The sequence below is a fragment of the Aythya fuligula genome, chromosome 2 (assembly GCF_009819795.1).
Source record: "Aythya fuligula isolate bAytFul2 chromosome 2, bAytFul2.pri, whole genome shotgun sequence".
Lineage (NCBI taxonomy): Eukaryota > Metazoa > Chordata > Aves > Anseriformes > Anatidae > Aythya > Aythya fuligula.
This window is the reverse complement of record NC_045560.1, coordinates 50,723,596-50,737,674: the sequence shown is the minus strand read 5'-3', so window position 1 is coordinate 50,737,674 and position 14,079 is coordinate 50,723,596. Positions and strand designations below refer to the sequence as shown.

The window sequence follows — 14,079 nt, the reverse complement described above, 5'->3', positions numbered from 1 at the left end:
CAAAATTCTTATTCTGAAATGTGTTAACTATAAAGTGCTATTTTATAGGTTGTAATTATTATTATTTTGGATCTGGATTTCTTCATTTCCCTATTGCATTTAATCGTAAAAGTAATATTGCTGATAGTTGCATATTTCAAAATGCAGGTTCTAGTCAGGTATATATTTTAGTGAGCAATGTAATAGAACAAGATTTAGTGGTGTATGGCAGGGTGTTTTTTTATTTAGCTGCATTGCAAAGGATCCAACTATGTTAGTTCTAAATGTAAAAATTTCTGTTTGTAAAATCAAGCATCTGTAACTTTTTATGCTCTTGATACTTTTAAATTCACTGTACTTTATTTTTCAAGGAACTGTTAATTGTCTGGAGATTTGGCGAGGGAAGAGTTATCTCTGTCCTTGAGATATGGTCTGTCACAATTTATGAAAGCATTAGGGAATGTTGTTGTCTTTCATTCACCTTGGTTTCTGTCACGTGGAAACAAAGTGAAGAGAGAGCCATTTTGCAAATAAGTGTCGTCGTAAGGTACAGCTAGGTTCGTCCCTAGTGAGAACTGGAGATGGCAGCTGTTTTGAGAGCAGTAGTGTGACTGTAGCTTCATGATTACACTGCCCTCAGCTGCAGCGTGGCTGGATTCCAACCTTTCTATATGTATTTGCAATGTGCTAAACCTTTGAGTTAATTAGTGTAAATATTAGATTTATTTTTTTTCAAAAAAGCTTTGTGAGATCTAGATAAAAGACTGTATTCAATTTCTCTCACAATCACTCTCTCTCTCTTTATATATATATATATATCATAAAATAATTACCTCGTTCCCAGCCAGAAAATTTAATGTCAGTCAACTGCTGGACCTTTCCTTTAATTTGTCTGAAGAGTGTCTACTTGACTTTTATCTCTGTATTTAGTTATGTTAAGCATGCTGCTTACTATATTGTGAGGAATAATTAAGTTATAAAATTCGTACCTGAACTGCCATATGATCTCAAGAATCATTTACTTCAGAAAGAGAGGTAGGTACAGGATATTCCTGTGTTCATCCATCCATGCTGTAGGTGGTTTGCCCCCTGATGTCCATCCACCTGCAAATGCTGTGTCCAGGAAAAATGCCTCCTGAATCTAAATCCTCATCTGTCTAGATACTGGGCATTTTTTTTTCTGTTAAATATGCCCGCTGTTCCATTGTTACTAGGATAAATCTATGATCAGATATTGCATCTTCCTCCATGTAATCACTCCTTCTCTTAGTTCTGTCACCACGTTTTTTTTTTTTTTTTTTTTTTTTTTTTTTTTACCAGTTCTAGAAGCACTGAGCCATTATTTTCTATCGGGATAGTATAATGCCACGTGCACCCTCTCCATGTTGCTTTCCAGACAAGTTGTGTTTGGCCCTTTGGGGTTGTCATTCATTTCTGTGTAAGCAAACCAACAAGCTGGTAATTTATCCCTTACATCTATGATAGCCTTTTTTTTTTTTTTTTTTTTTTTCCTATAAGACTGCCTTGCTCTTGCTTCCTTTTAAGGGTTCTCCAGTACATTTCCTAGCACCCCTTTGTGGCTGAATGCCCACAGATTCCTTATAGTGCAAGACATTGGAAATAGGCATTCTTGAGTACCAGCAGGTATGGCATGATGTTTAACTTGTCCTTTGCTGGATAGATGTAGGTTTTGTAGTTCTGAATATCCATGGACAAACAGCTAGATCTCCTGTGACAGCTCATGTGCTCATTATCTATTCAGAATAAAGGATTGCCCATGTGTCCTCACACTGCCCCTGTCTGATTAGGAAACAACCACATCCCTCATTCAGGCGCTACCAGTTGTCCTCTCCCTCAGTACCTTTTTAGTCTAAGCAGCTGGACACCAACTGGAATAGCATTGCTTGTGCAAGGGACTCTTTTTGTTCCTTTGAGCTCCCTCAGTAAGTTCTGTAGCTAAATGGCATCATGTGCCCCAGGAGCTGTATGCAGCTGTGATAATTGCTTCTGGAGTATCAAAGATGCTTGGCCCCTGACACCCCTCTCCAACACATGCAGTAATGCATGATGTAGCCTGCAGAATGTACTTTGTGTAGGAGAAATCAACACTGATCAACATCTGTGCTTGACTGCTGAACCTCTGTACTATGCTTTGTTTCCTCAGCAGTACGGTTTTATTTATTGCTTGCTACTTTGCCTGAGCAAGGACTTTTACAGCAAGTTCGGCAACAGAGTTAAAAATGCGGAGGCTGGAGGGGAAAGCAGACCATGAAGGAAAAATCAATATATAATCCTTCATATTTGTCAGTGAACTATTGAAGTATCGCAAGTTAACGTTTTCCTGCAAGTTTTGCACTTCCTCTAGTAGTTTTATTTACACCATGTTTCCTTATACTTTTTATAAGATTGATGTGAGTACTGTGGAAAGCCTTACTCATCAAGATAGCTATGCTTTCTCATACATGCAAAGGCAGTTGTGCCTTGCACAACTTGTTTTAATTGATGTAGCTGCTGGTTACTGGGGGCAAATCAGTGTTTGCTCTTTGTATTCCTTTCTGGATGCTTAGAGATAGTTTTGCACACTTTTCTCTATGTTTTTCCGAGAGTTATACAAGCTAACTGATCTATGAGAGCCTGGTTTTTCCTTTTTCCCTGATTTAAACGTGGATGAAGAATCTGGCTTCTTTAAGAATGCTGAATCTTCAAATCTACCACAGTGCTCGCAATTCACTATGCAGCCAGAACTGCAGGTTTGTGTAATGAAGTCAAAGGAAGGTAATTACCTGTAAATATCTTTTGTGCTTGAAAATGCTGCTAAATAGAATTTTACAGAAATTATAGACAATTATTTTTTTCCCAAGCTAGATTCAGCTTAAGTTCAAACCACTTTAATTTATTTGACCAGGTGCTGAAACGAAAGTCTGTTGTTGTTGTTGTGTAAAACAGTTGAGCTGGTATGTTTTAAAACAGGTTGTACCCTTTAGTGAAGCTGTAAACGATCTGCCTCTGGAGCTGCTGAAAAATCAGTTCATAACTGAATCTGGGGAATGAGTGAAATTCCACAGTCACAGCTGGACTTTGCAGAGTCAGGCCTCTGGGAAAGGACAAGAACATTTTGACTCTAGCCTTGAGCCATGTCTCTTAAGTCTTGCACTGGTGTTCAGACACCTGGTAGAATGTCGTACGCCTTCAAGGAGCACAACTGTGTTGCTTGAAAAAGCAAGTCAAAATTCACAGCTAGTCTGGAAATACACTTGGGAATCCCAGTTGGTTTGTTTTTGTTTTTGTTTTTTTTTTTAATTATGCTGTTTTTTACAGCAGAAGTGATGGGAACAAAAATTACCAACAGCTTCCTTATAAGCTGTTTACTAATGTATTTTGAAAATTTGAGCATTTCAAAGTAAATGTACAGCTATAGGTTCAAACTAGGCCATGTTGTTAAGAAAAAGAATTAAAGGACGCTGGAAAATAAAATGAGAAGGATATATACAGGGAGGAGAGTACAGAGTTCTTTCTAAACTTTGCTTTCAAGACAGAAGTAGAAACAGATTCTGTAAAGAGGCTGAAAGCACTGCTAACATAGTATAGAACATATTGAAGTCATGTACAGTTCACATGTTGTGAATGTCCAGTATAAAGAACTACTTTTATGAAGTTGTAGTCCTGTATGGTTTTCAGTGCACATAGACATTTGATTTACCATCCTCCTTCCTCTTTGAGTCCATCCCGAAACCCTGACAGATTCTATGATTTTAGTTGTAAAGAAGCTGAAATAGTATCAGAAGTTTTGTATACCACATATTTCTGCACTGAGTAGAAGGAGAGAAGGTACTCTACACAGACTATGTTAAGTAGTATTTGATGTTGCGAGAGAACATTTTTTACCTCCAATACAAATATATATATGATTAGCATTGCAGGGAAATTTCTTATTTCGGTACAAACTTTTTCTCACAAGAGTTCAAAAGTCAAAAATAGGAATGTAATTCAGTGAAATAAGTTTTGCAGTGTTGTGAAGGTTTTTTTCCTTGTTGTTTTTTATGGTTTAGCACCTATAGCATTTGCTTATAAAAAAGAGAGAAGTGTATATCATTCTTCTACCTTCTTGGATGTCTCTTAATCTGCTGTTTATCTTAATGGCCTTGGGCAGACTGAGCAGTCTCTCGGTGTCCTGAGTTTATCTATTTCAGATTCAGCATGACTACTAGGCTCCAGAGATTATCAGTCCTCAGAAAACTTCCATATACTATCCTTTCAGCATGTAATATTCCTGTCTTTGGCCTGCTGTTTTCGTTACATCTCCATACATACCCATAGGTACCTTGCAGAACTCATGCACGCAAGGGGGCCTTTATGGCAAGTGGATGTTGTGTTTGTGTATTCTGTATCCTTTCCTCTCCAATGGCTCCTAATTAAGTGGAAAAAACATGGAAGTTTTAACTCTGTCTTTCTATCACTTGTACGTGAATTATAGTTAGATATCAGAAATCTTTTTTTAATCCAGAATTTTAGTACGCTTTAGGAACCAGACTTCCCAGAGCTGGAAACAGTGCAAGTGGCTGTAGACAAAGAGGACTGCTCATAACTTAATCCATAAAATTGGATGTATGCTTCAGAACATCAATATATATCCAAAATAAAATAATAGTAATAATAATTAAAAAAAGCTCTTGGCTTAGGCAGTTCTGGACTTCCTCAAATGAAAGCATAATTTAGATTTAATAGTTTGGTACTTAACATGAATAGCAAATGAATAATCTATGCAGATCTGGTATTAATTATGTCACTTAAATGGTCTTAGCTTTACTGCTTTATTACCTTTGTTGTCTAGCATAAATGGGTTCTGGTTGAGTGTACTAGTGTACTAGTTTTGTGTCTACCTGTAGCTGTTATTTTAAGACTCCAGGAGAAGAATTTGCTAGTGCCATAAACCCAGTTTAATATATATATATATTTTAAATGTTGCAGACATAAATATAATTCTAATTTTTTAAACCTGCAGTTTCCCTTTACTGTTTTTCAATATAAATTTGTTATTTTTTTTTATATCATGGAGTTGGCTAAGCTTGTCCATCATTTGCAAATCACATGACCTTTATGACGTTCCATAAATTCTGCTTTTGAGGACACTGAAATATCCCGAGGTGGGTCCTCGTTGACCCTTTCCTGAACTCCATCTATCTTTAATAATCCAAGCACATTCCTTCAAAACCATCACAGTTGATCAGGTCACGGTGTGCTTTGGAACCTGTATCTTCTGCTGCTGTGGTTGCTGTGCCTGCACCCTGGTCACTGTGCTGAAAATCTGCGTGGAATTTGCAACTGCTGAACAAGTGGAAGCAGATTGGAGGACTTCATTATAAACTGAGATGAAACAGGGCAGATACAGGGCAATTCTTGCGTGTCTGATGAATTTGTGTCTTTGTGGGTACACAAGTGGTCTCTCCCACACAGCACGCATTTGAGCACTGCATATTGCTCTTTCATACCACACCGTACCTTCTGGAGCACTTCCTTTCTGCTCTTTTTGTTGTTTCTGGGATGCTGGAAAGCTAGATGCTTTTGAGGCAGCTGTTGTGCAATAGACGACGTGGATTTCTTACCACATTATAAAAAGGAAAATAATGCACTGTAAACAGCTCTGTCCTGGACTTATGTGTTTTATTACTAAAAAATATCTTGCAATTCTTTGTTTTATTTTATTGCAGAAGTGGGTGTAATTCCAAATCAGCCTATTCCTTGTGACCAATCACTTTATTTCTGATTCAGTGTCAATCTAATTCAAAATCTGTCTGATACATCAAGCCAAGTTTCTGTCAGACACCTTTGTTCTATGATATCTTTTTGGGCTAAGAAGAATTCCTAAATCAGTTACAGTGGCATCCTTAGAAAATATCCACTTCATGTAGATAAAGGTAGATTATCAAAATTTGGGTATGAATTCCAGGCATAAAAATCTGCCATATATGAAAAAGGGCATTTAGAAATGATATCTAATGAAGACAACTAAAATGTAAGGTCCCTCAGGAAGAACAAGCATTGAAGTCCCTTTTCTAAATAAAATATTTCTTTGTGAAAGTCTTCATAGTAATTTTTATGTAGTTTATGCTCTGGTAAGGGGGAGAATTTGCTATGAAGAAGGTATAGGAAGTGTTAATCCCAAACTAAATTAAAGTTTACCAGAAGCAATATGGATTCATTAAGATTTGTAAAATATGCAAGTTCACAGAGTTTGTATTACATAGCTGAAATTATTAGAGGCAAAAAAAAAGATAAAATTGCAATGCCCAGTGTTTAACTGAAGCAATATTTTTCAAAAAAAATTGTTTCAAACATGTTGACAGATACTTTTGTGACGATTCTATGCTGTTTTCTGAAGACATTTGTATTTTTCATAAATAAGAATCTCTGCTTAAAATATGAACCAGACTAAACCATGATTATTTGTGTTGTCATAATCCTGAATACACTTTAATGTTTCTGATCATTTTTAAGATTAATATTTTTTTGAAAAGATGTGCAAAGTTTTATACATTTCCCTCTTTGGGGGAAAAAAGCCACATTGCATGGGCTCATATAAAACTTTGTTTTAAATTTATTTTAATAAAGATTCACTGACTATGTAAAGTACACAAAGACTAAAGAATATACAAAATCTAAAATATCGATGTGTAATTCTGTTGTTAATAGTATCTGGAAAATATGTCTACCATACTGGGACATTAAGATAAACTGCTGAGTATGACATACCGTGTGCTAAGTGACCTTTTGCTTGGCTACACCAGAAATTATTGAAGTAATTTCTTAAACCAAGCTAAATAATGAAATACATGTGTATCAATAATTAAAGCAGAGCAGTGCAGTGTGTCAATTTTGAAATGGTAATGTAGGTAGGTTAGGTCAGGACTAGCTAATCCCAAAGTGTTTTTTTGTTTTTGTTTTGTTTTGTTTTTGTCTGCTTCATTTTAGATGTGATCAGAAGGACAGGACTGGTATCAGTGGAAGTAAATTAGCAATAAGAAGCAGGAAACTTGTCAAGTCTGTGTTGTTACTTCTGTCTGGTCAGACCTTATAGGGCACAGACACAAGACCATAATGAACACCAGCTTTATCATGAAATCTGGCTGGGGTACAACATTTTTTTCAAGTTTACCTGAAGGTGATGCACTGAATAACTCCAGGTCAAAGAGAACGGTTCATTGCTTTCTGATCTCCTCTTAGAAATTGTTTTGCAGAACAAGAGGTAATCTGTAACCTTTGATAACTTGGCAGTTTCGGTGACTTGACTTATATCTGTGTTGTGGTTACATGTATAGAAATTTAAGACTTTATGGACTGAATCTCCAAGCAAGGTGTATGAACTGAATCTCCCCAGCAAGGTGTATGGACTGAATCTCCCAAGCAAGGAACAAAGAAATGTTCCTTGGTTACAGTAGATGCTACACGTTCCTATGTTATTTTGTCAGTTAACTCTTTGGAGATATAAATTAGGCCAGTCCGTGTATTTTGGTAGGGTGCTTCTGAACTCCATTCTCTTATAAAAGTTTGGGGGTTTGGAGCTGCCCAAGGCCTTTGTTATTTTGAGATCACTGAATTACTAGGGGGTGGGCATGGATATACAGCTTTTCTACTGCTCTAAAAAGCATGTTACTGAAATTACAGAATCACAGAATTTCTAGGTTGGAATAAACCTCAAGATCATCGAGTCCAACCTCTGACCTAACACTAACAGTCCCCACTAAACCATATCCCTAAGCTCTACATCTAAACGTCTTTTGAAGACCTCCAGGGATGGTGACTCCACCACTTGCCTGGGCAGCCTGTTCCAATGTCTAACAACCCTTTTGGTAAAGAAGTTCTTCCTAAGATCCAACCTAAAACTCCCCTGGTGCAACTTGAGCCCATTCCCCCTCGTCCTGTCACCAGGCACGTGGGAGAACAGACCAACCCCCACCTCGCTACAGCCTCCCTTGAGGTACCTATAGAGAGCAATAAGGTCGCCCCTGAGCCTCCTCTTCTCCAGGCTGAACAAGCCCAGCTCCCTCAGCCGCTCCTCGTAGGACTTGTTCTCCAGGCCCCTCACCAGCTTTGTCACCCTTCTCTGGACTCGCTCAAGCACCTCCATGTCCTTCTTGTAGCGAGGGGCCCAAAACTGAACACAGTACTCGAGGTGCAGCCTCACCAGAGCCGAATACAGGGGGAGCATTCTCTAAATTAGCATTATATAACTAAATATACACCTACTATATATACATGCCTACTACACAAGCAAGCAGTGTGGTTTCCCAGACTTGTTTGAAAGAAATGTTACTATTACTTGTTAGCGTGATCAAGTGCATGAGATGCTTCATAAGCTCTAAATCAAATAAGATTACTGAGGCAAAACTAAATTTTGTTTTAATTCTAATCCAGTAGGATGCAAAGGAGAGAAATAGGGGAGAAGATAGGTGAAAGATGATCTGAAATATTTATCTGGTTGCCTTGACACATTGCTATTCACTGTCACCATTAGGGAAACGAAGGATGTTTGAATGGAACAAGGTACAAGGCCCTGCTTCTGAGTAAGGCCCCACATACTGGAGGAACTGTAAGGGTTGGAAGCAGGAAAAAAAAAAAGGGAGAATTTTGCTGATGTTATAAGGCTGCCACCTTCAAAGAAATTGGTAGAATCTGCAGATCTGCAGTGGTATTTGACTGGAATTATTAAGGACCTTGAAGGTGAAAACAGACATATTAAAACAGAACATTGAATTTAAAGGAAAACAGTACATCACTGGTTTCATATCAGGGAGTAATCTCAAAATCCTTTATTACTAGGTGAAAAACTGAGAATATTCCATATAAGTTAGCTGCTTCTAAGTAATCTATAATAAAAATATCTCAGCGATATTGGAATTCTCATTCACACTGAACATGATAGACCATGCTTACAGGAAAGCAAACAAGTTACAGGCTACAATAATATCATCAGAAAGACACGTAGTTATCATCTGTGCAAGCAAAGAGGATTACCAGAAAAGTGTAATATACCTGTGTGAGTCCATGGTATTTAGTATTCAGTATAGTTATTTCATTTCTAAGCTTATTTTTATGAAGTACTTTCTCTTCACAAAAAATGTGTAGTTAGGTTACCCCTACCTTTACCCTATTTTCACACCATTATATAGAAAAAAAAAAATTAAGTTTAGCTTTATTTTTCTAAAGTAGACAATACAAAATTCCATGCTGGTTAGCTATTGTGTAGAAAATGTTTTGTGGTTTTACAGACTAAACCTACATTTTATTTATTTATGTATTGTATTCTGTTTGTTCTTTAAGTGATACGATCTACATTGTAGTCTTCAAGCATTAGAAAATATCTCATTATTACCATAAATCAGTGCACAGGGAAAAAAGTAAAACCACAAGAATCTCATCATTCTTGGCTTTTATTGGTTTATAATTCTGAATGGGACTAAAGGGAAGCTTTACTGATGCTATATTTTAAGTATATAATATGCATCTCAGATGGCCAATGCCCCTTTAAAATCTCAAAAGTTATGATAAGATCTCAGAAAATCTCAGGCCCAGAAAATCAGTCAAAGAAAGAAAATATTTAGATTAAAATGTGTTATATGCTTGTATGCTTACAAGAAAAAAAAAATCATGAAATTATGATGCGTTGTTTTCTTGATACTGACATTATCTATGTATGTTGTAAGAAATATCATTAGTTGATGTTGGCTTTTTATTTATAACTGCATTTTGGACACTATTGTTTGAGAAGTGTTTGATTACTTCCATATATTTTAGTAGAAAGATTGAAGTAATTCATATGCACCAGCTTTGTGTTACTTGGGGAAGCCCTTCTGTCTTGGGATACTTATGTGTAAAATATATGATTTTATAGTATTAAACTTGGTCCCGCAACTGCACTTTCATCTATTCTTCATCAAGCTTTTCCATACTTCTTCAAGTTAAAGGCAGCAATAAAAAGTATTTCTGTTGTATCTCCTGTATAATATAACATTTTAAAAATGTATTGAAACAGAAAAGTGAAAAGTTGTTTGCATGCTCACATGCAATTTTTTTTTCCTAAGTGACCCATATTAACATAGTATCTGAACGCCCGTCTGTATCTCTGTAGGTTTAAAATTTAAGTCAGCACAGGATTGAATCATCAGAATTTTGCAGCCCATCAAAACTCCTACCCCTGTATCACAGGCCCTGCTATCAGTCTCTGCTCTTTTCATTTTTGGAAATACCACATGCTGAGATGTATGTTGAATTAAAAAAAAAAAAATAAAAATCAGAAATATAATAAATTTAGAAATACCTTGTGGAGTTCCAAGAGAGTGTTTGAAAACAGTAGTGCTGCTGTACATGGAGCATAATGATGGGAAAGTACATTTGCATAAATTCTGAAGCTGTTTTGGTGTGTTGTTGGTTTGTAGTTTTTGTTTGTTTGTTTGTTTTTTTAACCAGAAGATTTGACAGCAGTACTGGTACAGAACAAAGGAATGGGCAATCAGAACACAAAGGGAAAGAGCAGGAAGACAGAGGGAAGAAGAACATTTTGATATTGGCCAAGGGAAGGATGTGTTAGAGTCAAGCTGCGTCAGGGAAAGAAGTCTTGGGGAGATGCACTTAATTAGACAGTAACATAGGGCTCGAGCTACATTTAGCTACAATGCTAAAACATTTTTGTCTCATCGTATTCAAAGTTCCAAAAAAACAGTCAAATACTGTTTAGATTTAGATTAACTAAGCAGGTAGGACATCCTGGGAGTTTTCTGGGAGCATTTATTCATGTGTGTCTCTGGAAGCTCCATTCCACATTCCTCTGTTTCATGAATTTCCTCAGTCAGGAGCATTTTCCTTTTGTAAACAAGCAAACAAAACAGAGCAAAACTTCTACCTTTTGTGAGTGAGGAAAGAAACTGTGATTTCCTGTAATAAAAAAGTGGAAGATGTATAAGGGGTGGCACCTTCATTCTTTGTCTTGTCTAACCAAGTGTGTGACTGGCAGTTTGGACATAGTGTGAAGGTGAAGGATGGGGCCATAAAATTTCACTGATTTTTACTGAAGCTATTTCAATAAAAATACTCAAAATCACTTTGTTTGCACTCAAAATGAGGGAAATAGTCTTCAGTAAAAAAAGAAGAAAAAAAGAATTTACTTTTTTTTTCTTGATTTTGTTCGTTTCTCCTAGAAAGTTTAGTGGAGGTCTCTAGATTCCAAACTAAAATGCTTTTGTCTACTTTTTGCATGATTATACATTAAATTAATTTTAAGAAACTTTAAAATAATCATTTTGATATCTCTATTCAACTTACTATGGCATCTCTCCAAATCCCTTTTATATGATTTTAAGCATTTTTGCTTTTCATAACCGTACAAGGAATGAAGTCGTAGGGTGGAGATGGAGTTTGGGTTGTGCTACATGAAGCTTTCACTTGAATGTTTTGGTGTTTTGTTCCCACCCCTTTGGAAATAAAACAGGTATTAATGGGGGCTAGATAGCCAAGATTCCTCTACTAAGGGAGATCTTTTCTTTGGCAAAGGCATATTGGATTGCTGAGAAATTCTATACTAACAAAAACATCTTTATTAGTATCAGTTTTGTTGGTTTTAAAGTTTTGTTGCTTAGTAAACTCACATAAACAGGGCCTGTTAGGTATTACTTACTGTAAATTAATAGAATTGTCTATAATAATAATAAATAACCCTCTCATGCTGAAAAGAAAATTCACCATTCTTTGAACAGGGGCAAGAGATTGTCTGACTATTTAATGGCCACAACTGAGTTAGTGACCTCACAGAAGTAGATCGCTAATCTGATGCCTTTAATGACTCAGAAATATCCAGCTGTCATAAATTTGTACAAGTAACTAAAGTTATTCCTTCTGTGACTAAGTGTATGTGTCTGAACATTTCACTGAAAGTAAAGACAGCGTAAGGAAAGGAAATACATAATGAAAAATTACTAAATTGTCCTACAGTTTTCGGAAGTGCAGTCGTGCAGCTGTATGTTTAGTTCACGGAATGCTAGAGACATGACTAGATCCTACCAGTTGGAAACCTGCTTTTGTGGGAGTGATGGCTAGAGCAAGACAACAGTACAGACTGCAAGCAAGGAATTCTTGTCGTTGTCTCCTCTTTATGGTTTCCGACGTAGAGTGCTCTGCCTTCCTGAGCTATGAATAAAGTCAACATAGTTTTTGACATAAGAAAACTCTGAACTTATTTGTGACTCATCCCTGTATTAAAGATGATGAATGTTTTTTCCTCTGCCCCCCTTCCATAGGATGCAGCTGAGAGAGTTCTATGTAACATCTGCTGAAATCACTGAAAGGTCTTTCATTGATTTCAGTAGAAGCTGGATTAAACAGGGTTTGTTTTTGAACTTTGTTCCTAAGAGAAAGAGCTTCTTTCCCTTTGCCTTGGCATTAAATGGCATACCACCTATTAATTTTCCACAATCAAGGCAAAGAGAGTATTAGCATCAAAAGAAATAGAAAAATAATATATGCTTTTTCTTTAAACCACCTTCCTTTTAAACCTAATCTGCTATAAAGCAAGACTGCAAGTAAACACTAGAATAGCAGACAAGTCTTTGCATGATTCGAGCCTAATCTTCAAGCTTTGTTATCTATATTCTAAAACATTATTTATGATTTATTGTTCAGAAATTAAAACAAATCTGAATTGTTTACACATTCCACTGATGTTCCATAGATTAGTATTTATTTTTTTATGAAGGATATGTTCTTAGCATTGTTAATATATATGTTAATTATTTCCTGTGATATTTAATATACTTAATCTGCATACACTGCTCTTCAGTTCCATTAACAAAGTGGGGATAGAATGTGTTTGTACCTGCACACAGCTTTTTAAATCTCTAGTCTCTTTCTTTTTCCTTTAACTTTTCTGATACAGTTTATTAATATTACTTTTCAGAAAAAACAAAGAACAAAGGATCTGTCTCAGCTGTTTCATTCATACAATCCATATGATCACAAGGTAAGAAAAAATATGGTAGCTACATTTCTTGTTAAGAATAATTCCAAACATTCATGATAACTACATTTTGTTATTTTTATTCAAAAGGTAGAGGAAATTATAAAATTGAAAGCGTTAAGGCATTCATGTCATTTAAATTCTTCTATCATATACATTTCTCTATGTTTCTTGATGCCAAGCTTGGAAAGTTGCATTTTGTTTGTTTTTGTTTTTTAAGTCAATGACTTGCATTAACCTCCTAGAAGTATAATTTACAGATTACCACTAAATCATGTGAAGTGATGTTATGTGGTATCTGATTCCCCTCTTTTTTCTCTCTGTTCAGAAACTGTGTTACCCTTGAGTATGGTTAGCCTGTTGTGTCAATTAGGCCCTGAGATACATGATACTAATGAATTATCTATTGATTCCGAAACCCTCATTGGAAGGTGCTGCTTTACTAACAGCCTGTTGGTTGTTTTGGGGAAGAGGAAAAAGTATTTTCCTCTTCATTATATTTTCTTCATTATTACTTGATCCTGATTTGTAAAATCTGGGAAACGTAACTATACCCCATGCCATAGGGGAAGGAAGACAAGATCAATTCCCAAAGAACCTTGCAATTATAAAATAAAGAGCTAAAGCAATTACAAGAAGATTTTGGAGTACCAGGAGACAGAGACGATAAAATTGGGTCAAAAGGCAGTGATTACAGCATTCTGTGCTATAACTATTTGTCATGGTTTGTTTTTTTTTGTTTGTTTGTTTGTTTGTTTTGTTTTGTTTTTTTGTTTTGTAGACGTTATGCAAAAGAATGCATTAAGCAGATTTTGAAGAGAGAGTTAAGAAAGCTTGTAAATACTTTGAGGGAGTTTCTCCAATCTTGGATCAATCTGTGGGCTTGTTTTTTTGTTTTTTTTTAAGCAAGTATATTAGATCCTTCAACAATTTATAAGCAGTATGAGATCACTCTGCTTCTGTTTTGCAAAATGCATGTGATTTTGCAAGTTTACATACATAGATACACATTTGTAAAAAGAGCTGAGTTTTATAATTGGGGAAAGAAGGTAGCAGAAGTATGTATGTATGTGCACCTATCTATATGTATAAACACA

At 36.0% G+C, this 14,079-nt stretch overlaps 1 protein-coding gene across 2 annotated transcripts in view; it reads left to right on the top strand.

The window, feature by feature from the left end:
- CDKAL1 (CDK5 regulatory subunit associated protein 1 like 1) overlaps nucleotides 1-14,079 on the top strand; it is a 428,476-nt gene that overhangs the window by 315,644 nt on the left and 98,753 nt on the right. For both annotated transcript variants that reach the window (XM_032181446.1, XM_032181447.1), the window contains one exon: nucleotides 12,923-12,985. In XM_032181446.1, the coding sequence (XP_032037337.1) occupies nucleotides 12,923-12,985 (63 nt within the window). The remainder of the gene's footprint in view (nucleotides 1-12,922; nucleotides 12,986-14,079) is intronic.